This window comes from Petaurus breviceps, unplaced genomic scaffold (assembly GCF_028583685.1).
Source record: "Petaurus breviceps papuanus isolate PSGF00001 unplaced genomic scaffold, PetGlider_PUasm1.0 225, whole genome shotgun sequence".
Taxonomy (NCBI): Eukaryota; Metazoa; Chordata; class Mammalia; order Diprotodontia; family Petauridae; genus Petaurus; species Petaurus breviceps.
In genome coordinates, this window is record NW_027185889.1 from 23,065,840 (window position 1) to 23,091,450 (window position 25,611).

The 25,611-nt window shown below is 38.7% G+C and overlaps 1 protein-coding gene across 3 annotated transcripts in view; it reads right to left on the reverse strand.

Moving 5' to 3' along the window:
• Nucleotides 1-25,611, reverse strand: part of WASHC3 (WASH complex subunit 3) — a 49,511-nt gene continuing 23,900 nt past the window's right edge. For all 3 annotated transcript variants that reach the window (XM_069095250.1, XM_069095249.1, XM_069095248.1), the window contains 2 exons: nt 12,360-12,424; nt 1-2,436 (listed from right to left, as the gene is read on the reverse strand). In XM_069095250.1, the coding sequence (XP_068951351.1) occupies nt 2,352-2,436; nt 12,360-12,424 (150 nt within the window). In that variant the 3' untranslated portion in view covers nt 1-2,351. The remainder of the gene's footprint in view (nt 2,437-12,359; nt 12,425-25,611) is intronic.

Consider the following 25,611-nt stretch of genomic DNA (forward strand, 5'->3'; position numbering starts at 1 on the left):
TAGTTTACAAAAGGCAAGTTTAATAAGATTATTAAAATCTATTTTGTAAGTTCTTACAAAGGACTAATATTTTAATACATAGGAATATAATGGCCAAAGTAAGCATTTCTCAATGATATAAACGAAATTATTTTAAATTTCTTAAACAAGTCACTTTAACCTTTCTTGGCATTCATCATTTCACCTGTAAAACAAGGAAACTGGATGAGATGATGTCCCAGTACTGAAAATATTTTTATTCATATTTTTCAAGACTGTTTATTGCTGAAAATGTACAAACAAGATTAACTAAGCAGCAAAAATATGTATTGTATCTAAACCCTATGATTTAGAGCTGAAGTAATCATTGGGTTCAAACCTTTCCTTTTATAAAAGAGGAAACTGAGGCTCAAAGAGGTTAGCTGACTTGCCCAAGATCACTAAGAGATTAAGAAACAGAGCTGGGATTCTCAACCTATTTTACAGTAAGCTGTAAAATGTGATGTTTGTTAGCTTACATTTCTGTCTTCTTAGTCATTCACTTAGGTGTTTAATAAGATCTAGAGAAACACCACTACTTGTAGGAGGGCAGAGAAAGGCAATATTAGATCAATTCAATTTTGCTGACATTTATGAACTGCTGATGTCTGTGGAGTCAGCACCAAAACTTTGATGGAAAAAAAAAAAGATGGCTTGTCCAACCTAGATAGACTGAGGCAGCCACCACTGTGACACTCATTTTTATCCCTTAGCTTATTAACAATTTAAGAAAGAGAAGGCAAAATAAATTTTTTTAAATGACTGCCACACTGGTAATACTGTAATGTTGCTACATTACATACAAGATTAAAATGTGTCAATTTCCATACTTTATGAACTCTGGGGATGGAGTTTGTCATTTTAAGCAACCTGTTCAGAAACAAAGCAGTTTTACTAAACAATGTTACTTGGGCGATGCTTTATAATGGCACATGGACACCATTCATCCTTTAACAGAAGCAATGTTTTGCTTACAGATATAAGGAAACTCAATAAGTTGTGTGCCAAGGGAAATATTTAAAATTTATATTATAATTACAATGGACTATAAAGATATAGACTTGTTTATTGTTAATCCTTGGCTCATTACTGGTAGATTTTTTTTAAAAATAAATTTTTAAATAGAAAAATTCTGGAAGTCTAAGTATGGCTTACCATCAAATCTAGCTTCAGATCAAAGGAGAAATAGAAGAATTCTATACTTCTAGAGTAAAACAGTAAATTTAGGTTGATTCAGTGACTGGGAAATAGCACCATCCACTAAGTCTCTCAATTTCTCCACATAACAAATGTTTTAGAGACTTCTTAAGCTATTCCCTGTTGGGCATCATTATTTATAGAGGATTGTCTCTAAGGGTGCTCCTACAATATGTGCAAATTAATTGCTCTTTTTGAGTAGTGAGTCATATGGGGTAACACAGATACCTAGCTAACTCTTTCAAGAGGACACTGTATTGACAGCCAGTGTTGACTGTTACCTCTGACCTTGGTAATATATGATGGCCAAGTGCTGAAAGGTATTATTCTCTAGTAAACAGGAAGAGAACCATCTTCACCATCACACCTTGAAGTCTCCATAGGTAATTTGGAGATTTTGAAATATATTATCATTTGGACAGAAAATTATTTAGTAAATGTTATGGAAGTAAAGTCAACCTGAACATTTTCATGCTGAAATGATTAGTACAAATAGCCTCTACAATTCAACCAAGTTCAATGTTTGGTAGAGCTGATTAGGAAGCATATTACCTGCTATGAAACTCAAAGTAAATGGTTTTTGTCTCTCAACTTATATTGCATCAATCAAGTATCACAGCTCAGTGACTGTAATACCATTATGCTTTATTTTAATTGGCTATGCAGTTTTGACTTATTCAGGTACACTGGGGTTATAGATTCTTCCATGCAGGAACAAGATGCACATTCGTCAAGTTACCTGTCCACCATGAAAATAAAAAATCCTTTGCTTCTGTAAAACACAGAAATAATTTTTGGCTAATTGTGTGGCTCATTATTAATTCCTTTATGGGTCAGACAAAATTCGAGTTAGTCATTATAGAAAATTTTCACAAATTAAGATGATTCCTAGATCATGTTTTTCAACTTGTGATTAGAAGCCATTATGAAGAGCTGAAAAATCTAAGGCTTAGTAAATATTTTGGAAGGGAGGTGATCTCTGAAAGTTGTCACCCTCCAAAACAGTAGAAATGAATTTTCTATTATGAAAATTCTAAATGAATTAGGTCTAATGCATATAAGCTGTCAAAACATCCCTCCTTCTGTGCATGTATAGATTATAAAGATACATGAATTCTACATGGTCAACATGGAGTTCAGTCACTAAAAGAAGATTCACTATCTGAACTCTCTTTGGCTTCTGCTTCACCTTCCCCATCAGGCACTGGGGCATCTGGCCTCCTAAAAGAGAAGAAGGGAAAAGTTTTTTAAATGTTTTTTTCCAGTTGAGCAAAGAACTTTACTAGCTGTAAATGAAATTCATCTTAACATACAGTATTTCTAGTAACAAGGCTGCCAAGCCTGCCGGGCTTAATTGTGGGAGTCTCCCCCTCAACTACCACGGAGCTGTCCTCTCTGGCACCTTCGGCATCCCAGGGATTAAGTGCAATTCCTCCAGAGCCCACGCACTTGACTTTCCTTCGCCAGTCCTTCCATAGTTTGCTGCTTCAGCACTTTCTGCCTCTCATTGCCATGGAGATGGGGTTGCAGACAGAGATGGGAGCTGTAGGGGCAGGCAGGGCAAGTGCTCAATGCCAGAAGGCTCCAAGTGAGGGAGAGGTACAAGAGAAAGGAAGGAAAAGAGGGATGTTCAGGAAAATCTTGAAGCTTCAGGATGGACAGCAAATTCAAAGGGGCCTCGAGGAGACACACATAACAAAGATGCCAAGTGGGTAAGGAAAAACAAAACCCTCAAGGCAGAGCGTGTAAAAAACAATTTCCTGGGGACCCCATAATATTTCCAAGGAGTGCTAGAGAGACATAAGCATTCCTGCAGAAGGGCTTCATCAGTTGAGATGTTTTTAAAAGGTCATCATAACCACAGCTGAGGCTGCTTAGATCCCTGGTTTGTCCTGCCACTGTGATGACAGAGTCTCTATGTTTTAATCAGGCCAGTAAAATTCCATGGGCAGGAGAAAACACATCTGAGTGAGGGGCCAGCAAGAAGTACAGAAAGGGTATAATACAAAATTGCCCGTTTTAAGTCAAAAGAAACCCTCCGAGTTTTCATTTCTTTCTAAAAGTCTCTTTGGGCCCCTTGTCCCTTGGAGACTTAGTGCCTCCAGTGAATTCACCTTTTCTTTGATGAGACTCACGGGCACCTGGATTTCTTTGGAAAACCTTGTCTAGAAGCCCCCTCTCCAGCTGAGGCTTCCTTTAAGTCCTAACTACAAACCCGCCTTCTACGGGAAGCCTTTCCCAACTCCTCTTAATTCTAGAGCCTTCACTCAGTTAATTATTTCCTATTTCTCCTCTCGTCGATTGTCTGCATATATTTCTAGTCTCTCTTCCATTGTCCTGTAAGATCCTTGAGGGCAGGCACCCTCTTTTACCTCTGTCTGTATCCCTAGTGAGGAGTACAGTACCCTGCACACAGTAGGTGTTTAATAAATGCTTACTGACTGGCTGAATGCACAACATGCCGGGACAGGCTCGATGGGTCCTGTCCCAGGCTCCTGGCCGCTCCTCCTCAGCAGCTTCTCCTCTTCCACTATTCACTCCATCCGCCAACATCATCCTGTCGAGGTCCTTGCTGCTTTCTCCTTTTGTCCAAGACACTGCCCCTCCTTTCTTGAGATGTTTGATACCCACCTCAGAGCTTTCTTCTTGGACCCAGATGCTACACTCATACTCACCAGCATAAAAATCCAAGCTGGTGTTTGCCCTAACACCTTGGGCTCCCAGATCATGGCCCCTTCAACTTCTGTGCTCTCTCTCTACCTCTTGGTGTAGTCATTGGCCCCAACTGCTCCATCTCTGTGACCCTGCACTCTGATCAGAATCTCCTATCATTCCACTGCCTCGCCCCTCGGAACTCCATTTGTCTTCCTCACCACATCATTCACTCCCTCCGCGTCTCCTTCCTCCCAAGTCTCAGCCCAACAGTTAGTGAGCTTACTCACGCACCACCTCTGAGCCCAGAAGCCTTCTGCTATTCATACCCTGCTACTCTCTGACCACCTCAGATCACTCCCACTACCCATGGTCTTTTCTATCATTCCCAAGATGCTCTAGATATTACTGAAGGAATTTTTGTAACTACCAATTGATTCCACTACAAATTTATGCTAAAATAATATTAGCCGGGGCGGCCAGGTAGCACAGCGAGTAAGAGCACCGGCTCCAGTGTTGAGAAGACCTGGAGATCAAATCCCGGGCTCAGACACTTAGCACCCACCCAGAAACACCTGGCCCTGTAACCTTGAGCAAGTTACTTAACCCCAATTGCTTAGGGGCAGCCAGGTGGCTCAGAGAGTAAGAGCACCGGCTCCAGTGTCGGGATGACCTGGATCAAATCTGGGCTCAGATACTCAGCACCACACCCAGAAATAATAACTGGCCGTGTAACCTTGAGCAAGTTACTTAACCCCAATTGCTTTAAAAAAAATAATAATAATATTAGCCAATATTCATACAGTGCTTTAAGATTTGTATAAACACTTAACACAATACGTTAATTTGATCTTTAGAATAACCATCTAAGGAAGATACTATTATTATCCCCATTTTACAGAGGAAGCTAGAGCACAGAGAGAGTCCTAGTATTGACTGGGCCTCATCTATTGCATGGATTCTTCTTTCTTTTTTTTTTTTTTTTAAAGCAATTGGGAGAATCCAATTTTTCCCTGTCTTCCTTACCTAACACCAAAATGACACATAGTAAATGCTTAATAGTTGTCTGTTGATTGACTGATTGACCAATAAGTAAAACAGTAATAAATAGTTTACCATATATCAGAAGTCACAGAATTACAGTGTTGGAAGAAACTTTGGAGATGAGCTAGTCTACCAGGGACCTGAACAGTAATCCCTACTGTGATATCCCCAGAAAGCAGTCTTCAAGGAATTCACCACCCCCTCATATAAAAGTCCACTTCACTTTTGGAAAGTTAGGAGCTCGTAGGAGCAATAGCATCTACATGGGCCAGTTTCCCAGGTTCTAATTTATGTTCCATTTGCACAGGATATGAACAATCAGCTAGAATCAGCCACAACTATGAGTGGATTCTAAGGTAACATAGTAATAAGTCAGGCCTACACAACTGAGACTGACCCAGTTGGCCAAATAAAAATTGGCCACAAGAGTGGAGGTAGCAGGTATATTTTTTCCCTTGGCTCTCCTTAGACCATATAGATACTTTCTTACCAATTACAATGGAAATAAAAGGTAATTTCTTGGCAAAAGGACATAGATACTAGAATATTCCATTTTCCAATTATGGGCCACATCAAAATTGGATGACCATCTAAGACAGTCCAAACAAATAAAAATAATATATCTAAAAATTATTTTAAAATTATCTAAAATCTGAAAAGATTAAGAGTTTGAGATTAAGAGAAAGGAGCCATAAGAAATGTAAGAATAGGAAATCAGCAAAGGGAAGAAATCACCTTCCCTCGACCCTACTTACATATATCTAAGTCTGGGTTAGGCTGGTTTACCTAAATCTTAACTTCTAATCCAGCCCATGTGTTTGCTTTGGGGATTAAAAAAAAGACCCCAAGAAAAGTGTAAGGGCATTTTTAAAGCCTATATCTCTGCTATTTAATGGTATTTTCCCCACATACTCAGAGTGGAAAGGAACCTTGCTTTTTCAATTTCAGAATGATGTACATATTGGAAAATTAAATATATGTCGAATACAAAATCATATTCTATACCTTAATCTTGACTCCATGCAAGAATCTTACATTTAAAACTTACTTTAATAGGATGACAATATTTTTTAAGACATCTGCTATGTTGAACCAGGATGCTAAAGTAAAGCAATCCTTCTCCTGTGGTTTAACAGAATATTTTCAATTCAAGTTAAAAACAAACGACAACACCTTGCTGCTAAAATCTAGAAATGAAGATATCACATTTATGTGTCATATTTAAACTATCTGAATGGCATTCACCAAAAGGAACAAATACATCAGCAAGATCTAGAAAAATTCCATAGCTATGGGATAAATCAGTAGTAGAGAATCATATATGCATATGCTAACAATTTTTTAACTTTTAGTTACAGAACTTTAAAAATTTCGTTTGAGATGGACCACATCTGGCAAGCACATAACATCACCAGAATCTAGGTTACATATAAATTCTTAGAGTAAACTAAAAAGATAACTTCTAAGCCTGAATCTTTTATGAGGGTAAGCTCTCTTAAATGAGGTTAAATTCATCTTCAAAGAAGGAACTGATACATCCTTGACTGAACAGAACCAAAAACAGGAAAAAGACACAAAAAAAGCACTCTTGGCTATATGAAGTTAAACTTCGCTGATTTAAAATCCTTTGTTAAAGACAGCATCTTCCTGTTATACTGACATAGAACGCTTCAATCATTTTAAGGGCATGGAAAGCATCTGAACCATTCTCAATAAGAAAACCTATTTATGCATGTAGACACATAGTTAACAAAAAAGTTCCTGTCTGCTTTTTAACTCAAAACAGTTGAACAGCCTGTTCCAGTTCCATAAAAAAGTAGTTTTAAAATCATTTGGGGCTCAGATTAAGTAGACTAAGTATGAACATAACTTTTAGGATATCCTAAGTAATATGGGATAGGGCTACCATGAAAGATCCTTTTCAAACTCTACATCAAACATCTTATACGTTTTAGAAAAGCAATAAACGAGTCAGAGGGCAATAACAGCAAACACATCCCACTTCGTTTGATATGTTATGACTGAACTGTCTTAAGTCCTCAATGTAAGCCTTTGAGTAGCATGGGGAACTTAAAGAAAGTTAGAAAGCTGACCAGGGAAACAGAAAAGAGAAACCACATGGAATCCTCACAGCATAGTGGCATTTCATCCAAACTTGATCCAGCCTCAATAGGTGGTCTTGAAGAAAGATCAAACCACCAAGACTCCTGCACTCAGTTTGCATTGGCTATCTGATGATCCACTGGGAGCCTAGGTCCATTAATTCCTATTCTCATATCAATGGAGTTAGTTTTGCTGAAAGGTTTAAAATAAGGCAATTATTGAGATGTGTAGTCATAATAATTCAATTACAGCTCGACTTTGGCCATACCAATATGCTACAAAACAACCCAGATTAAGAATAAGCTCTGCCAAATTTCAATTTCAGAAATCTGTTCTTGTGAAAGCACACGATATATGCTATTTTTCTCAATAGTTTAAGAAAATACATGAAAGCATCATAAAAAAAACTTATTTTAAATAGCAGTATCTTCAGTAATGACAAAGATATATTTCTGAATGAAGAATTCAAATAAATTAACTTCTAGGCAAGATCCACTGTAAACTTTCCATTGTCTCTTTCCCTCTTACTGTCAGTTTAATATCCACTAATATATCCTTCCATACAGCTTTATATATCATTGGCAATCAGGGACTAGGTTTTACCTGGAATATAAAATCAATTTTGTATTTGAGAAAATAGGAGGTAATTTTTCTTAGAAAAAAATAAAGGAACCTAAACCTGAGATTTTTGCAAAATTCTATCTTCACTCAAAAACTTTCCCCCAAACCCAACTTAGAAAATAAAACAATGGTACTATGATAATTATTTTTCTGAGAAAAAAGCCAGAACGCCTTCCTATTGTCACACTGACTTAGTTTTCAGGCTAACCTTCATCAACACTATCACTTGATTTTCAGTAGTTCTTTCTCTACAAGTGAATCAAACAGAATTCTTGGACATTTATTGTAAACTTTCATTTTGTTCTTTTGTTTTTTCATGCGAGCAGAGCAGCACTGTTTCTACCAGCCGTCATATGAGTCTGTAGAGATACACTTACTACCTAAGGCTATAAAAACTTGTGTGTTTAGACTTTTAAAAACAAAAGACAAACAGAACAATCTCTACCAAAAGTTCTTGGCTCAGGCTTCTTATGTACGAAGAAGTCTAAATGAGAGATGGGAAGGGGACTTTCTTCAGTTGGCACATGGTGCTGACCCTTCATCATCTCTCTTTCTTGGCCAAAAGCAAGGTCTTCAACTTTGATATAAAAATCATTTACCAACTGTCAGAGCTGCTCCATCAATAGAAAGCTGAGGCCATTTATCATCACATATAGCTGTGCAATATATACTTTGAGTGGCTTTTCTACTAGTGATGAGATGCACTGAGCTAGCCACATTCTCTCACCCAAACCCCCTTGTGACAAATGGCATGCATTTGTGAGAGAGCAAGCCAGGACTGAGGTTGTCGATTGTGGTTGAATAACAGTTTTTCCTCTGTGAAAAGCTAAATGGTTACTGGAATTCGACCCTAAAACCTTGGCAATCATCTTCCTACCCAACGTTTCCCAACTTTCTCAGTCATTGACATGCCTATGAACACACCAAGGGGAGGATTTTTTCTTTCCTGGCTTGGAATCCATGGATCAAACCAAGTGCCCCACTTCTAAATGCATTTTTATATATAATAGTACATTATCCAGAAGAATGTTTCCCTCTCCAATGTTTCCTATGACCATAGTTCACCTAATCTTGATCAAAAACTGGCAAAACAAAAATCAAGTAGGGAAATCAGAAACATTATGACACATCGATTCCAGTCACATTAAAAAAAAACAACTCTAGTCAAAAGGCACAGAAATAACTACTCTAATTCATAACTTTTTTTCTCAGGATGATACCTTAACTTTATCTATATGGTACAGAGTTTCAAACTGCTTTTTAATGCATTATCTCATTTGATTCTCACAAAAAGATGATAAAAATTTGGGTGGGAATTGGATTCAAATTTATCTTTGTAAAGATATTTTTGTACCACTTATCTGGTATTCAACATGTCTAAAGCAGAACTCAATTATTTTCACCCCCAAACCACCTCTTTTCCCAATTTCTGTCAATGACAATGCCATTTTCCCCATCTCTGGGTTCATATGGCAATCATCCTTGACTCCTTGACCTCTCTCAGCTCACACAGTCCATCAGCTGCCAGGTCTTGCCCTTTCTACCTTCAACAGCCCCTTCTCTCTCCTCACATAGACATGGCGAGTTCAGAACCTTACTGCATCCTGTCTAGACTATTCCGAAGACCTCCTCATAGGTCTCCCTGCTTTGAGCATCTCCCCATACCATTCTCTCCTCCCTACAGCCATCAGGGTGATTTTCCTGAAGCACAGATCTCACTATGTCACTTGCCCTGGTCAATACACTCCAATGATTGCCTGTTGCTTCTAAGACAAAAATAAAAATACTAACTCCTCTGTAGCATCTTTAAAGTCCTCCATGACTTGGAGTCAGCCTATATTTCCTTTCTCACTGTATGTTACTCCCTTTTGCACACTCTATGACCCAGCCAAACTGGCCCCCCCACCTCCATCTCCATGCCTTGGCCCTCTCCTCCTCCCTCCTCCTTAGGACACGCTCCTTTTTCTCCACCTCACAGAATCTCTCTTCAGGAAGCTTCAGGATGCATCTCAAGCACTGCCTTTTCCACAAAGCCTTTCCTGATTCCAGATCAGGTAGTGCCTTCCTTCCCTAAGCACCTTGTTTATTCTGCACATGCTTATGTATGTGTATATGATGTCTCTCTTGGTATAATGTAAGTTCTTTCAGAGTAGGATCATTTCATTTTTGTCTTTGTATCTAGGGTTTAGTACACAGTAGACACTTAATGGATGCTTGTGGATTGAATTAGGTATAAAGTAAGTTTTCAAAAAAATTTGCAAGCTCTCAAAGAGTATGTGAAAACACACTCCAAATCACTAATAATAAAAGTGTAAATAAAACCATCTTTGAGGGTTTCACTTCATGCCTAGCAAAGAGGTAAAGGAGACAAAAACAGAACCTTAATTCCAAGGAGTTGTGGGAGGGCAAGTATATTGGTGTGCCACTAGTGGCATTTCAACGGAGTTCTGGTTTGGAAAACAATTTAGTCATGCAAAAAAAGGGAACTAAACTCTTGATACCCTTGACTCAGTGCAAGATGATACAGGACTGACCTCACTGACCTCAAGGAGGTCAAAGAGAAAGGATCACTGCTATACATTCAGAACTTTCATTAAGTTAGATGGATCTTCCCTTCCCTTCATCAAAACACACTGGATTCCTTGAAGGCAGGAATCCTGATCTACTTTCCTTTGTACCTCCTGTAGCAAATAGCAGAGTGGGCACTTGATGCAAGTTTGTTACAAGGGTTAATAAATGAAAACTGGTTATGTCTGCCTAAACGGTATTGCTAACACATATCCCCTTCTACGTTCAGATACACAAAAACATCACCTTAAAGAAACTTGCATGGAACATGCACTCAAATAACTGTTGAATGAAAGACTTTTAGAGTATCAATTTATGAGAGAAATAAATTTATTATAGTATCATTTATTATTACACTATTATTATTCTTTGCCCAGGTTTTACACCTTAAGAAAGCATATGTATAACAACCACTGTTAATGAGGGCCCACTGTATAGCAGAGGCTGAAACAATGGAAGGCATGGCCATTACTGAATATACTGTATAAAGTGATATCTTAAAATATATTTTTATGACTACCAACTAGAGGTTGGACATGCTTTCAACTCATATTAAATGCACATATGAATCCAACATGGGGAAGGTAAGGGAGTAAAGGTATCATAAAGCACCTACTATCTGCCAGGCATTATGGTAAATGCTTCTTAATTTTTTTACAAGTATTTTCTCATTTGCTCCTCGCCACAACCCTGGGAGGCAAATGCTAGCTCTTATTATTCCCATTTTACAGTTTAGGAAACTGAGGCTGAAAGCAATTAAGGGACTTGACCAGGGTCACACAACTAGTATGTTCGAGAATGAATATGAACTTAGATCTTTCTGAGTCCAGCCCTGGCACTCTGTCTACTATGTCACCAGCTTCCTCTACAACTTTAAAAGTGTACATCAGACAGAGATCCAAGAACAAATGGTGCATACGGTAGTGATGCTTCGGTAGAGATATGGAATTAGTTTTGATTACTGAACTACTGAGACATGCCAGTGTTTGAACTGTGTGTTATCAGGAAAATGTGATTAAGGATCCAAACAAGTCAACTTTTTTCTGAGTCTTCCATTTCACAATTTGGTGGGTAGAAATAACAGAGAATTCAGACATCTGTATGTTTTTAAAGCATGTGCACTCCTTGTAAAGTTCAGAGCCACGCAAAATTGCAAGGTCTCACAGCTACAGCAGAACATAAGACATGAATGATGACGACTAAATCGTTCAGAATATCAGGGTGAATCAAAACAGGAGTCTCTCTACAAGAATTCTGAGCAGCTCTGAAGAGGCCAATAAGGTTGACAAGCCACCAGATTTCTCTGAACAGAACAGACTTGATGAGGGTAGGGACTGTCGTTTCCCTTTCTTGGTACCCCCAGTGCTTAGCATAATGCCTGGGACAGAACAGGTACTTAATAAGTGTTTGAATGACTGACTAGAAGAGAATCTTGTTAAAACGTTTAAACCACACATTTTTACACCTCTGAAAACAAACACATAGGTTTTGCAAAACTCATACAAACCAGTATCTATTTTCTGTTTGTTAATCACTATTGTGGAGACTCAGGAAAACTAACCCTGTTATTTCTTTTCTTTTTGGAGGGGGGAAGGCAGGGCAATTGGGATTAAGTGACTTGCCCAAGGTCATACGGCTAGTAAGTGTTAAGTGTCTGAGGCTGGATTTGAACTCAGGTCCTCCTGACTCCAGGGCCAGTGCTCTATTCACTGTGCCACCTAGCCACCTCCCTGTTATTTCTTAATTTGGTAAAACTCAAATTCTTAGCACTCTGAGATCTTCAATGAGAAATTTCTAAGTATTATGAAGACTAAAAGAAAGGGAGCTAAGGGAGAAAAATAATAGCTTGTTCTTCTATACTACCTTTCCCTTCACAATTCTGCCTTATTTTTGGAAAATCCATTAGCTATTGACAGCTCCGTTTATTAACAAGCTCCTAAAACTCTTCACTAGATGATTAAGGTTGTTTTAACTAATCATTTGATTATTTAATGTAGCACTTTGTCCCACAAGTGTAACCAGAATGGACAATTTATAAAGGAAGCTTATTCATCCATAAAAAAATCAACAAAGAAATGAAACTTTTTTCATTGCTTTGGATAAATTCACTTCATAAATAAGAACCTAATTAGCATTCTGTTGGAAGAGTTACTTACTCAAGAAGATCTGGGTCTAGTCCTTCAGATATCATTTTGTTTCTTATTGCCATCACAGGAACACCCTGAAGCAAAGAAACATGGAGAGAATACAAACATCAGAAATGTCTACTTACACAATTTACCACCTCATCTTGACCACCCACTCCATATGTGATCTTCAGGTCTACCCTTTGTAAAAAGTAAACTATATAAAACCAGGGGGACTGTGAACTATTTTTTTTTAAATTGTAATAACTGTATTTCAATATAATTGATTTCCTTTGTAATCCAATGTATTTTTAAAATATATTTAAAAACCTTATTTTGAGAAGGTTTCCATAGATCCATTTAGCCAGACTGCCAAAACTCTAAAAAAGTTAAGAACCCCTTATATAAAGCTAGGCACTAATGGGTACTTAAATGCCTTCTGAGGCTATGAATCATTTTCCAGCTTGTTCTTATAATTTCAAGTTCTTCCTTAAGCACACCACTGTTAGATGAATGATAATTCACATTATTAAACCACAGGGTAACAACTGTTGTTGACACTATTCAACATATGCAGTTGAAATCGAAAATATCCAACTGGATAATCATTAAGGGTGACTTCTCTGTTCATCTTTTTTTTTTTTAACCAGATCTGTGATTTCATCCACGTAAGGGAGTTTTAATGAGGAACCTGAGGGACAACTGGTATGCAACTTAAGTGTTTTAAGAGGGAATTTAAGAGGAGAAGTGACTCGTCCAGGGTCACAGAAGCAGTATGTGTCAGAGGCAAAACTCCAACATAGTTTTTCCTAACTCTGAGCCTTGCTTTCTATCCACCAAGCTATGCTTTTCCCCAATGGGTTGAAAAGAAATCGAAGTCGAGAGAATGAAAAAGTTACCTGCTGCTGCTGTTTTATATTAAGTCACTTCGATTTTAGTCATGATAACCTGAATAATCAGCAACTTCTTCACACTACTAAGCCTGAGGTCTACCACTGCGATTTAATGACCCATGATCAGCAGTTGGACAATTCATTATTTGAGGGAGGGTCTGAGGAGTGCCCCAACGTCATCGGTCATCACACACCTATTCTGTGAATGAGAGGAACTTGTTTTGCAATATGCTGAGCCTGGCACTTTTAGAATGCCAAGCTTAATTTTAAAATATATTAGTAGGAACACCAGAGAGCTAACAGAGGAACTGTAAGATGCAAGTTAAAGCCGTATTTTTAAAAAGAGACTTCTCAGCGTCTATAACATTGCCCTGATGATACGAGGGCTTTCTACGCATCCAACTGCTTGTTTTAATTTGACTTTAGCATAATCCACAGGCTATCACTGGAAAGGTTATACAAACAAGATGAGTCCAAGAAAACAGAAAAGGAGGGGGAAGGAGAAAAGGGGAAAGAATGTTTCCTAAAACATGGCAAAGGGAACGAAAGTAGAGATAGGGATTGACAGATTAAGGAGCTTGGATTCATAAGCACTTTATATTAACATGTTTCCCAGAACTGGTGGAAAGCCATTTCAGGAGAGATGTGCCTGGACTACGGAAGAACTCTGGTCCAAACTTGATATAGTCAATGTTAGAGAAAAAAAATTTAACAAACTACCTTTTCAGCATCTGTCCTGCTAAAGACTTCACCAAGATCACCACCTTTATACTAAAGACATAACGCATGACCCCTAAGAATACCTATGGATCATCTGCCTCCAGAAGGAAGGACATTTTGAGCTTCCACTAATACTGCCCAGAAAATTTGTTCTTGTACTCTATTCTGCTTCAGAGGTCAAGAAACACTGCCTGGCTTGTTAAACATCCAAAAGAGAAGAGTCCCATTTCTGATTTCCAAAGGATGGAGCTACTGGTGGTCTAAGGACGACATGAGCGACCTCAAAACCTAAGTATACTGAGCTGTGGGATTTTTTTTGGCATGGAGCAATTGTAGCATGTCCAAGGTAAGTAAAGAGGAGGAGAAAAGGCAGCCATAGGGCTGATGTTCCAGAAAATCCCGTCTGGACTTGCGTCACTGGAGAAAGTGTATAAAGAAGCCAAACTAGTGAGATTATAACTGCAGCACCAAGAGTTAAATATAAGTTCTTTATTGCATCAGAGAAACTTATGTTTGGGAGTTTAAAAGTTAACAAGATATACACTGATCTGTTATTAGTGTTAATAGGAAGTGCCCTGCTAAATCCCTTTATGCTCTGTTGAAATTTTCCTAAAAGTTTAACTAAGAGTAGTATTAGGGGGGAAATTTTAAGGGCCCTTTATCTGTTTTAAGATACAGAAATTCTGCGTTTAAGATATAGAAATTTCTTTTCACAATATCATCACAAAAAAGCAGAATCACAGAGTTGGAAGGGAACACAAGAGATCATGTATTTCAATCAGCACCTGAACAGGAATTCCCACTGCATGATTATCCAGTCATTGCTTAAAGACCAGCAGAAAAGGGCATCTTCTGAAGACAGCCCATCCCACCTCGGAACAATTCTTCACTGGTAGGAAATGGTTCTTTATATGCAGCAACTTCTGCCCACCCATTAGTCCTGGTTTTGCTGCCCGGGGGCCAAATAGGCCTCAAGCCTCCGGGCACACAATAACCCTCCAAACCCCCAGGAGTCTGCTCTCTCCTCAAGTCTTCTCCAGGCCAAACGTGAAGCTCCCTCAGCTGCTCCTCCTGTGGCATGGCCTCCTTGCCCTCACCACGCACGATGGAGGTACTTGACTTGGCAATGTCTCCCTTCAAATGTGGTGCCCAGAACTGAACACATGCTCCAGATGTGGTGGGACCAGGGTGGAGTGCACTGGGTGTATCAGCTCTTTCACTGTAAACACAATGCCCTTCTTAATGTAATTTAAGAAACTGGCAATTTTTCTGGCCGTTGTGTCACACTGGTAACTCGTGTTGAATTACGACTGTAATTACAGCCCCTGGCTCTTATGCCCAGGCCTCCCCTTCCTTCTCTTCATGCAGTTGATTTTTTTTTAACTCAAGCATGCAGTACATTTTGTGATTTTTCTCCTAGATTTGTAAACTTAAATGACAACAATTTAATTAACAAATAAAGAATGGAAAATCTGAAGACTATTTACCCTATTATGTTAACAAAAGAAGAAACAGCTTGCTAAATTGATGGGTAGGATTTAATAAACCTTTGCAGCCTATTGTTTGGGGGCAGTGAGGATAGTCAGCACTATTGTCTAGATGCCAGAGCATGGGTGCGGCCATGAGGCCAAACGTGGCCCTCTAGGTCATCAAGTACAGCCCCTTTGACTGAATCCAAACCTCACAGAACAAATCCCCTCAGTTAAAAGGATTTGTTCTATAAAACTTGGACTCAGTCAAAAGGCCACACACAAGGATCTAGAAGGCCCACATGTGGTCTCCAGGTCACAGGTTCCCCACCCTTGCGCTAGAGCTTCAGCTGGCATAAAAGACCAGTAAGTAATTATGGCTGTCTTGACCCACCTTCTTCTTGGCTCTATACATGTTAGCAATCTAGTCATATATGAGATGGTGCCTGCCTGAGTATTATGAAATGTTGTAGCAGCTTTTCCCTGAGGGTGAAGACTTTTATATAAAATATCCTACACAGTAGAAAGAAAATCGTTATTGACCAAATCATGATATGCTGGCACAAGCTAGTCTGTCAGCTTTCACTGGACACATGAAAAATCTGAAGCTTCAAAATGAAACACCCTTCAGACACAAACTACTCAGTCACTGTGCTCCAAGTTACTTACTTAGAATAGTGATGTTTAAAAAACAAGTAAATATTAGACTCAGGGCAGCTAGGTGGCGCCACAGTGTACAAAGCACTTGGCCTGGAGTACGGAAAACTCATCAGATCAAATCTGATCTCAGACACTTAGCTGTGTGACCTTGGGCAAATCACTTAACCCTGCTTGCCTCAGTTTCCTCATTTGTAAAATAAGCTGGAGAAGGAAACGGCAAACCACTCTGTTATCTTTGCCAGGAAAACCCCAAATGAGGTCACAGAGTCAGACACAACTGAAAAATGACTGAACAAAAACAAAAATATTAGATTCACCATGATCAACTTATTGTCTATTAGCAAAGACTCAGGTTACCTAACTTGAAACTAACATCTTTCAGAGTGTGGAGGTAAAGAGAAACTTGCAGATATCAGAACAACTACTGCAATTTGACCAAGGGCAGGCTTCTAAGGAGTTCAGTTCTAACTTTTTAAATTACATCCATACACAGGTGAAAGACTTAGAATTTAGACTAGTTGGGTTTGGGTTCCCCTAAAAGATGGGCCTCAAAGATTTTAAAATCCTTCCCACCAATTTATCAAGCTACATCTTCCTTTGTTAATATAACAGGGTAAATGGTCTTCAGATTTTCCACTCTTTATTTGTTAACCACAAAAGAATGACTGAACCTTAGACTATTTCCCCATCTGTAAAATGGGGTAAATACCTGTAAGGATCTACTTCTTGGGGTGCTGTAAGGCTCTAATGAAATAATCTACATAAAGCACTTGTTATATTCTCATCATCATCAAATGGGCATGAAGAAATCCAAGGTTAGGCCCAAGAAAATATGAAGCTGGATAATCTATTATTGGGAACTTATTTATGCAAAACAAAAACCAACAAAAACCAGGTTAGCAGTCTAATCAAATAATTTTAAAGACCAAGAATAGGGTCAGTTGGTACATGAGAAATTTGCTTCCATTCCTAAGCCTCTTAAGAAATAATGTCAACTGACAAGTTCAATGCAGAGTATTTGTAACCTGGCAACTTGAAGGATCACTGTGATAGTTTCATAATGGGGTTCAATTTTTGCCCTCAGAAAAGTATGCATCATACAAAACCTTCAAGGGCTAAAATTTAGAGAAAAAGACACAGCCCCTGGCCCGCAGGGAGGCCTTGGTTCAGAATGATTTTAGGCGCTTTGGTACAATGGGAAAAGTACAGGTCTTAGGGCCACAAGGCCTAAGATCAGATTCTGTTGGATTTCAGGTAAATCAATTTTAAGCACTTGTTCCTTATTTGTAAAATGATTACAAAAGATGCTTGCACTATTCACCTCACAGGGTTGAAGTGAGGATCAAATGAAAAAATACCTGAAAAGTGAGTTGTAAATCTTAATATGCTATAGAATAGAAGTGGTTATTCCTTGAAGAAAATGGTTTTCAGATGGTAGAAGACAATTTTTCTCCCTCATCAAGACGCAAAACCTAAAGTCTAAAATCCACTTTGCACTTGGCCTGGTAAATGAGAGGATTACATTTTTGAAGAACCAGGTTTTTTTTTTTCATACAGCATTCCTTACTGTTAAAAAAAAAAAAGGTTCCTGAAAAGCTGTATATAAAGTGCTGTAAACTAACTGATTTTGGACACTTTGAGGGAGTTGATTATTTAATGGAATTCTGTGGAGATTTTTTTATGATGAGAATACTCACCCACTAAATTACACATTGTGTAAGTTCTGTGTTTCTCATATCAGGTTGTCTTTAAAGGGCTCACTTGTCCTTACCTGTTCCTATTTCTCACTGTTTGAAAGCATCTGAAAGAAACACCACACAGTCCCGCAGTAAGGACTAGGATGAATGCCCGATTGTTCTCCTTGGAAGGTAATCCTATTCCGCAGGAGAGAATTTGCTTTGAGTAGCTTTTCAAAGAGGATTTTGCTTTGTCCCTTTCAACTCCATCTCTTTGGTAAGCAATGGGCCCCTTTACAGACAACCAGCTGGGGAAGGATGCTAGCTGTGGCCATGGGACAGAGTACAGTTCATTGATCCATATGGAAACTGGAGTTATGACACAGACTCTAGCCAATGGAATTAATCACAGGCCAATATAACTGGGCAGGAAAGAGATAGAAAGAAAGTATGGATTTATCACTAAATCATATGAAATGTTAGTGATTAGGCCATACTGGACACAGGAACCTGGAGGCATTAAAACAAAAATCAAGTATTGAGATTTAGGCCACTTCAAGCATGTATATGGTGGATGTAGACAATTTCTCAATTGGTGGCATTGCTTCACTTCAATTGAAAAGTCATCATATGCCAAAAACTGTAATTACTTTGATAAGCATCTTTCCTTGAACATAAACATTTCTGTTAGATTACTAAGAGAACAGGAAGTTGTTAGTAAAGGTCTTTAACCTTTAATGGTTTAATCAAGGCAAACTGTCTTATACTTTCCTGTAGCTGTATACCATATCAGAAAGGCTCATATTACCAAGAATCCTGGCTGGAGCACATGAGAGGGTGGTCTCATACCAGACAGAAGATTGGGTCAGGGCTCCTTTCTCTACTACCTCAAGTCTACTTTCCTTTCACTGTTCCTCTCTTGTTTCTCCCATCATCACCTTCCCCTAACCTGAATCTTAGACAGGCTGATAGATTTATCTTTAAGAGTAGTAGTAGGAAGGGGTGGCTAGGTGCCGCAGTGAATAGAGTACCAGCCCTGGAGTCAGGGAGGACCTGCGTTCAAATCCGGCCTCAGACACTTAACACTTACTAGCCTTGTGACCTTGGGCAAGTCACTTAACCCCAACTGCCCTGCCTTCCCCCCTCCAAAAAGAAAAAAAAAAGTAGCGGGAAGAAATATAGCTGAGATCTTCCCCCGATACACCTAATTCCTCCAAACAGGTCTAGAAAATATATCAGACTAAAGTTCTGATCAGGAAATCTAAGAATAAAATCACTGGGTCATTTTTTAGCCCAGGCTGGTATAGGGAGACAGAAATCTAAAGAGGCTAGGGATGGGATGGGATCAAGCCAGAACAATCCTATGGAACATTCCAAGGCAAGAGAAAATGTTGACAGTCAAGAAGTGGTCCCAGATGCTAAAGAGAGCGGCCTAACTTTGTGCAGCGTGCAGGAGAAATGTTAAGCTGGCAGCTCTGTTGCTCTTTCCTGGTTTTGGGTCACAAATGTAGGGTATGTGAGGAGGTGGCAAGCAAGGCAAGATGGCACTACAGCTGAGAAACAGCTGCTGGCCTTAAGCTGTATACTGAGGAAGGTGAGAAGGAAGCTGCAGCTGAGCAGTCAGGACCCCTGAAGCAGAGCAGTCTCAGTTCTACCTCTTATCCTAGTCTAAAACCTGCAGGGGTAGAACCTGGGCAAGAATCCCAGACTGAAGGGTAGCCTTTATTTCTGTTACTCAGAATCAACAGAGAGCTTTCTGCTGTCTGAGAGGTGATGAATCCAGCACAAATCTACTAGAACTTCATAGGAGGCAAGTCCACAGGTGTGCTGATCAGACCCAAATCTAGGTTAAGAATTTGTAGAGTTCAGAAGTAATCAGACATTGCCCTGGATTAGACCACTTTGAGAATGCTGAAAGCTTTCAGGTCCCCAGCCTGAGCCATCCCTAAGATCCTGGCCAATAATACAAGACTTAATACCCCAAGAAAGCAGTAGCAAGACCAGTCCAGACATTCTCTTCAAAAGTACATGGAATCTGGCCTTAACATAAAGACTCAAGTCAGGGAGTAGGTTGGAAAAGTAAGCAAACAAGAAAATAATCCCACAATAAAAAGTTATTATGGTGACAGGAACATATAAGACATAATCCAGAAGAAGAGAATGATTCCAAAACATCTACAAGCAAGAGCCTCAAAGAAAAACAGAACTTGGGCAGAAGTTCAACTTGAATTTCTGGAAGAGATAAAGCAAGAGTTTAAAAAAAGAACTAAAATGTTTTTATAAATGAAATGAGAGCGCTAGAGGAAAAAATTGGAAAAGAAATGTGAGTCATAGAAGAAAGAATTGGAAAGTAGAATTAACAGGCTGGCACAAGAGGTACAAACCCTTGCCCAAGCAAAAATCACTAAACAAGCATCAACTCCCTGAAAATTAGAATGTTCCAAATAGAAGCTAGTGACTCCATGAGGAAAAAAAGAAATTGTCCCCAAAGTCTTAATGCATCTGTCGGGGACTGCTTGCTCCCCTCCTGGCACTAGCTTAAAACTATGCAAAGATTTGGGAGACCACAGATCAAAAAATGTCAAAAAACTGGGGGGGAAAAAGTATGAGGTTCCTCTTAGTCAAATAACTTCCCTGGAAAACAAATCAAGGAAAAATAACTTAAGAAAGCATTAGCCTACCCGAAAGCTATTAGTAGAAAAAGGGCTTAGACATATTATTTCAAGAGACCATAAAAGAAAAGTGCCCATATTTCTTAAAACCAGAGGACAAAGTGGAGATAGAAAGAATCCACTAGTCATGTCCTAAAAAAAACTTGAAAATGAAAACTCCCAGATACACGAGAGCCAAGATCCAGAGCTTCCAGGTCAAAGAAATAATGCTGCAATCAGCTAGAAAGAATGAATTAAAGTACCAAGGAACCACAGTCAGGATCATGCATAATTGAGCAACCACCACTATAAAGGCACAGAGAGCTTGGCATACCATGTTCCAGGTGGCAAAGGACATAGGCTTACAACCAAGAATAAGCTGCCCAGAAAAACTGAGCAACTGGACAGGAGGAAAAAAAAAATGTACTTTTAATGAAACAGAGGCATCCCTAATAAAAAGATCAGAGCTGTGTAGAAAGTTAAAAATATAAACATAGGAGTCAAGAGAAAAAAAAAGGGTTAACATGAGTGATCACAAAGGCCTAAATAAGGATAAATTGTCTACATTCTAATATGGGGAGAAAACACATGTGTCCTCTCAGAACCCTTCAACATCAAGGATCACTGAGAGAATCTAATTAGACATAGGACCTGGGAGTGGTTTCATTCTATCAGTGATCTTAAAAGGAGAATGAAAAAGGAAGGGAAAGAGGAAGGACAGAGGTAGAAAAGGATTGGGAAAATGATCTCATGTAATGGTATGTATATATAATGATATGTATAGTGTTATGCAAGCAGAAGTCAATACAAACAAGGACAAAGGGATGGGGGAAGAGAGTAACATTTAAACTCACTGTCAGTTTCAACTGGTGAAAGGAGGAAAGAATACGTCAACACACGGCACTCAACAGGGAAGCAGGAAGAAAAGGGAAAGGGAGGAATAAGGGAGAGGGCAGATTAAGGTTTGGATCAGTCCTAAGCAAAACAAACCCTAAGGAAAAACAAAAATGTTTATAGCAGCTCTTTCTGTGGTGACAAAGAATTGGAAATTGAGGGAGTGCCCATCAACTGGGGAATGGATGAACAAATTATGGTACATACATGTGATAGAATACTATTGTGATATGATGAATGGAATACTATTGTGATATGAATAGAAAAGATGAGGACAAAACCAGGAGAATAATTTACACAATAACAATAGTGTAAGAACAAATAACTTTAAAGGACTTAGGAATTCTGAACAAAACGATGACAATGATTCCACAGGACTCATGATGAAACATGCTACCTACCTCCCGATAGAGGAGTGAAGGCCTCTGAGTGTAGACTGAGGACTTTTTGGGAACACAGCTATTGTGGGAATTTCTTTTGCTTTATTATAAATGTTTGCAACCAGGGTTACAGTTTTCTTTTTTTCTCAAGGTGGGATGTGGAGGAGATGGGGTAGAGACAAGGTGAATTTTTGCTGAATGAAAAAAAAAAGTAATTTAAAGGAACTTTTAATAAGGAGCTCCAATGTGCCAAGCATTTTATCTAATACTGTGCACCTAGAATTTCTGATATGGGTGAATACAAATAAAGATGGTTATCACCTTACCCTCAAGAGTCTGGAAATTCTATGTATTCTCTTTTTCTTATTTTATTAATAAGGGCAAGATCAAGGGAAAGAAACCAGAAGGGAGTTAGATTAAAGTTTTGAGAATCACTAAACAGGAGTATTGTTGTTAAAAGAAAAAAAATAGAATATGTCATTTAACTCTATTTTTTAAAAAGAACATTATGGTACAACTTCAAAGGGGCTCTTTGGTAGCTAGGAGAGCAGAACTTTGTACTTATTGTACCAACAACAGAATGGGAACTGAGAAGTTTTTTTAAAAGGGCTAATGCAAAAGATGTATAATCAGAGTTATGACCTTTTTCTGCTAAATGCTCCTCACTGCTAGTTGTGGCTTTTTATTTTATTTAGAGTAAACCAAAGTGAAATCTAAAACCACCCTATAAGCCACTCTCTTGCCCAAAGACCATCATCTAAATTGTGCCTTCCCCCCTTTTCTTTAATTCTATAGCTGGCTTACAAAGCAGCTGAAAAAGCTTGGCAACTATCCCCCTTCCAAAAAAAAAAAAGGTACATAAACTAAGACTAAGAATGGAAAGCTACAGCTTGAAAGGAATAGTTCTGCCAAAACTTCTACTGTCTGAATATAGCAATTCTACACATAATGGTTCACTGCCCTTACCCCTCAATCCTTATTACCTTCATAATACCATTGGCACAAAAATACATTGGATTAAATTATTTCAGAAACATATGCTCTCTTCATGCTTACTTAGCTTTACTCTTAAGAAAACTTTACGAGTGCTTTGAAAATATAAAAATATATCAGCATGGATTCTTCTCATTGTATACATATTTAATACTTTACGCATTTTCTGAATTATTTTTAAAGTGCTGGGAGAGGTGGCCCACACCTGTAATCACTGCTGGGGGTGGGAGTTGGGATGGAGGGAAGCTGGCTGCAGTATCACTTGAGTTTGAGAGTTCTGAGCTGAAGCTGGGATTAAGCTGCTTAGGTGTCTGCACTAAGTCCAGCACCAAAATGGGCAAGTCCCCAAGGGCAGGGGCCACTAGGATGCCTAAGGAGGGGCAGAGTGGCCCAGTGCAGAAAGGGACCAAGGGGATCAGCCTGTGAGTTGGCTTTTGTATTTGTAGCCTGGGTGAGATAGGGACATACAATCTCCCCCTCAGGACTACCCTTCACCCCCAAAGATACTATTATATATTCACATTTTCCTTTAAATTTTCACTTAATCTCTTTAACAGTTTATATGTTATATTATGAAAAAAAGAATTTAAGAATAAAGTGGCATGAGGTGGCTAGGTGGCGCAGTGAATAGAGCATTGGCCCTGGAGTCAGGAGGACCTGAGTTCAAATACGGCCTTAGACACTTACACTTATTAGCCATATGACCTTGGGCAAGTCACTTAACCCCAACTGCCCTGCCTGCCCCCCTCCAAAAAAGCAGCAACAACAAAAAAGGAATAAAGTGGCTTGAAATTCTTCTGCAGCTCTAACAGGGACTGCTATTTCCCATCCTGTCTTGTTGGTATATGACTATTCTTTCTAAAATAATAAAAAATTTTAGGCTCTCTTGAGGCTTATAACCAAAGATAAATATTTTCCATAGACTAAAAATACTTTATGCTAAAATAATATGAATAACAATAATCTTGACCTAACTTGACCTAAGGAATAACTACTCTTAACTGTTCACCTCTTAAAGGACCATTACATTGAATTACTATTATTATATTATTATTACATGAATGCCATTTATGTAAGAGTTTTGATTATTATAAGGAAAAATGTACTATCACAATAAAATAGAGTCGAATTATATCCCATCAACAGGGTATATGTTTTGGATGCAAACAAATTGGACATAAAGCTCCTGAGAATCACCTTTTGTGTTCTGGTCACTGCCCAGGCTCTCCTTCCCACCCTAATGCCTTCTTCCTAGTTCTCCCTTCTAATCAAACAAACTCCAAACTTCATTCTAAAGCAATTCATTCGCTCAGAGATGCGTACCTACCTGAGATGAGAAGCTAAATGTTTCTAAAATTTACCACTACATGTAAGAAAGAATAAATGGGTATGAAAGGCATCAAAAGGTCTAAGATTCTGAAAACTCCGAGCTGTTCAGTGTTCAACTATGTGTAGTATGTATGTGTATCAGGAGTGCTTAACTTTCAAGGACACCTTGGAAAACATTCAAATGGCAGCCATAACTACGACTGAATATAGCTGGAAATTAATCCTCTGTAAAATGGGTATAAGAAAAAGCTATTTAAAGGAATCAGATTTTCATCATTCTTTTCACTCACATGCACAGGATACCAAGCCATAAGTAAATACAATTCTTAGAGATCTCCAACAGAGATCTGGTGAAGTTATAAAACATCCTGAGAACTGGCTAGAAGAAATCATTTACAGCCAATAGGAACATTCCATAACATAGCAAGTTACTGTTAGTTCTTGGGATTTAGTCATCTTTAGGCACTTTGAAATAGTTGGACACATTAAGGTAATGAAAACAGGTCTGTTCTAAAGAAAATCCACGATAGCATTTTTCACAGTTCCTCTCATTAACTATCTCTCAAACCCACTCAGGCTACCTTAAGGTCTTCTGACCAAAGTGGGATTCTCACAATAGATTTGCTACATTACAGGATTGAAAAGTAATTTTACTTGTGGTCTTCTTTGCCACTGAAAATCATACTGGGATGATCAATTACAAATACTAATTGCTAAAGTCAAATGGCCTTTTCTTAATGAGTTGAATTTCATTCAAATTCTATACACTATATTTTCCCTGCTTCAAGTTCCTGGAATTTCCTCACTTGAGTTGGGGATAGGTTCTGGACTTGCAATTCACTGGTACTAGGAACTCCCAGATGAGGCACCTCCCTCTACCAATACCGATGAATGTCTTGTCTGCAATTTTTAATTAGAGAAATGACTTATCCAAGGGCACACAATTAAGAGGTGAGACCTGAAATTAGGTCTTCCAGAGCCCGTTCTCCCATCACCTCTACCACCCCTTTAACCAATTCTGTTCCTTCTTGTCTTATTCAAGACAAGCCCTTCTGTACCACATTTTAGTCATAAGCCTCAACCCCACTAGTCTTAGCTATCACTTTATGGCTAAATTTGCCTTTTTGCATTTCCTTGTTGTTCAAGTTTATCATATTTATTGCTTCTGGGTATAGCTACATAAGGCCAGTGGTTTTATGGCTGCTCCTGTTCTTGGAGACCTTCATCTTTTTTTTTGCTTTTTGGAGGGCAATTTGGGGTTAAGTGACTTGCCCAAGGTCACACGGCTAGTTTTGTGTTAAGTGTCTGAGGCTAGATTTGAACTCAGGTCCTCCTGACTCCAGGGCCAGTGCTCTATTCACTGCGTCACCTAGCCGCCCTGAGACATTCACCTTTGAGTCACAGGTTGGTCATTTCTTCTTTTCCTGTGCTGTATGCCCTGAAACCCTCTATGGTATATGGCTTCTGAAAGGCTCATCTGGGCAATTTTCTTCCTTCTCCTCCATTTTCAGTTGAAAGTCTTCTTGGTCCTCTCTACTAGACTCCAAACAATTCTATTTTCTGTACCTTACTAGGTATATTCCACACCTGCCTAAAAGTTCATCATCTTTGTCTTCA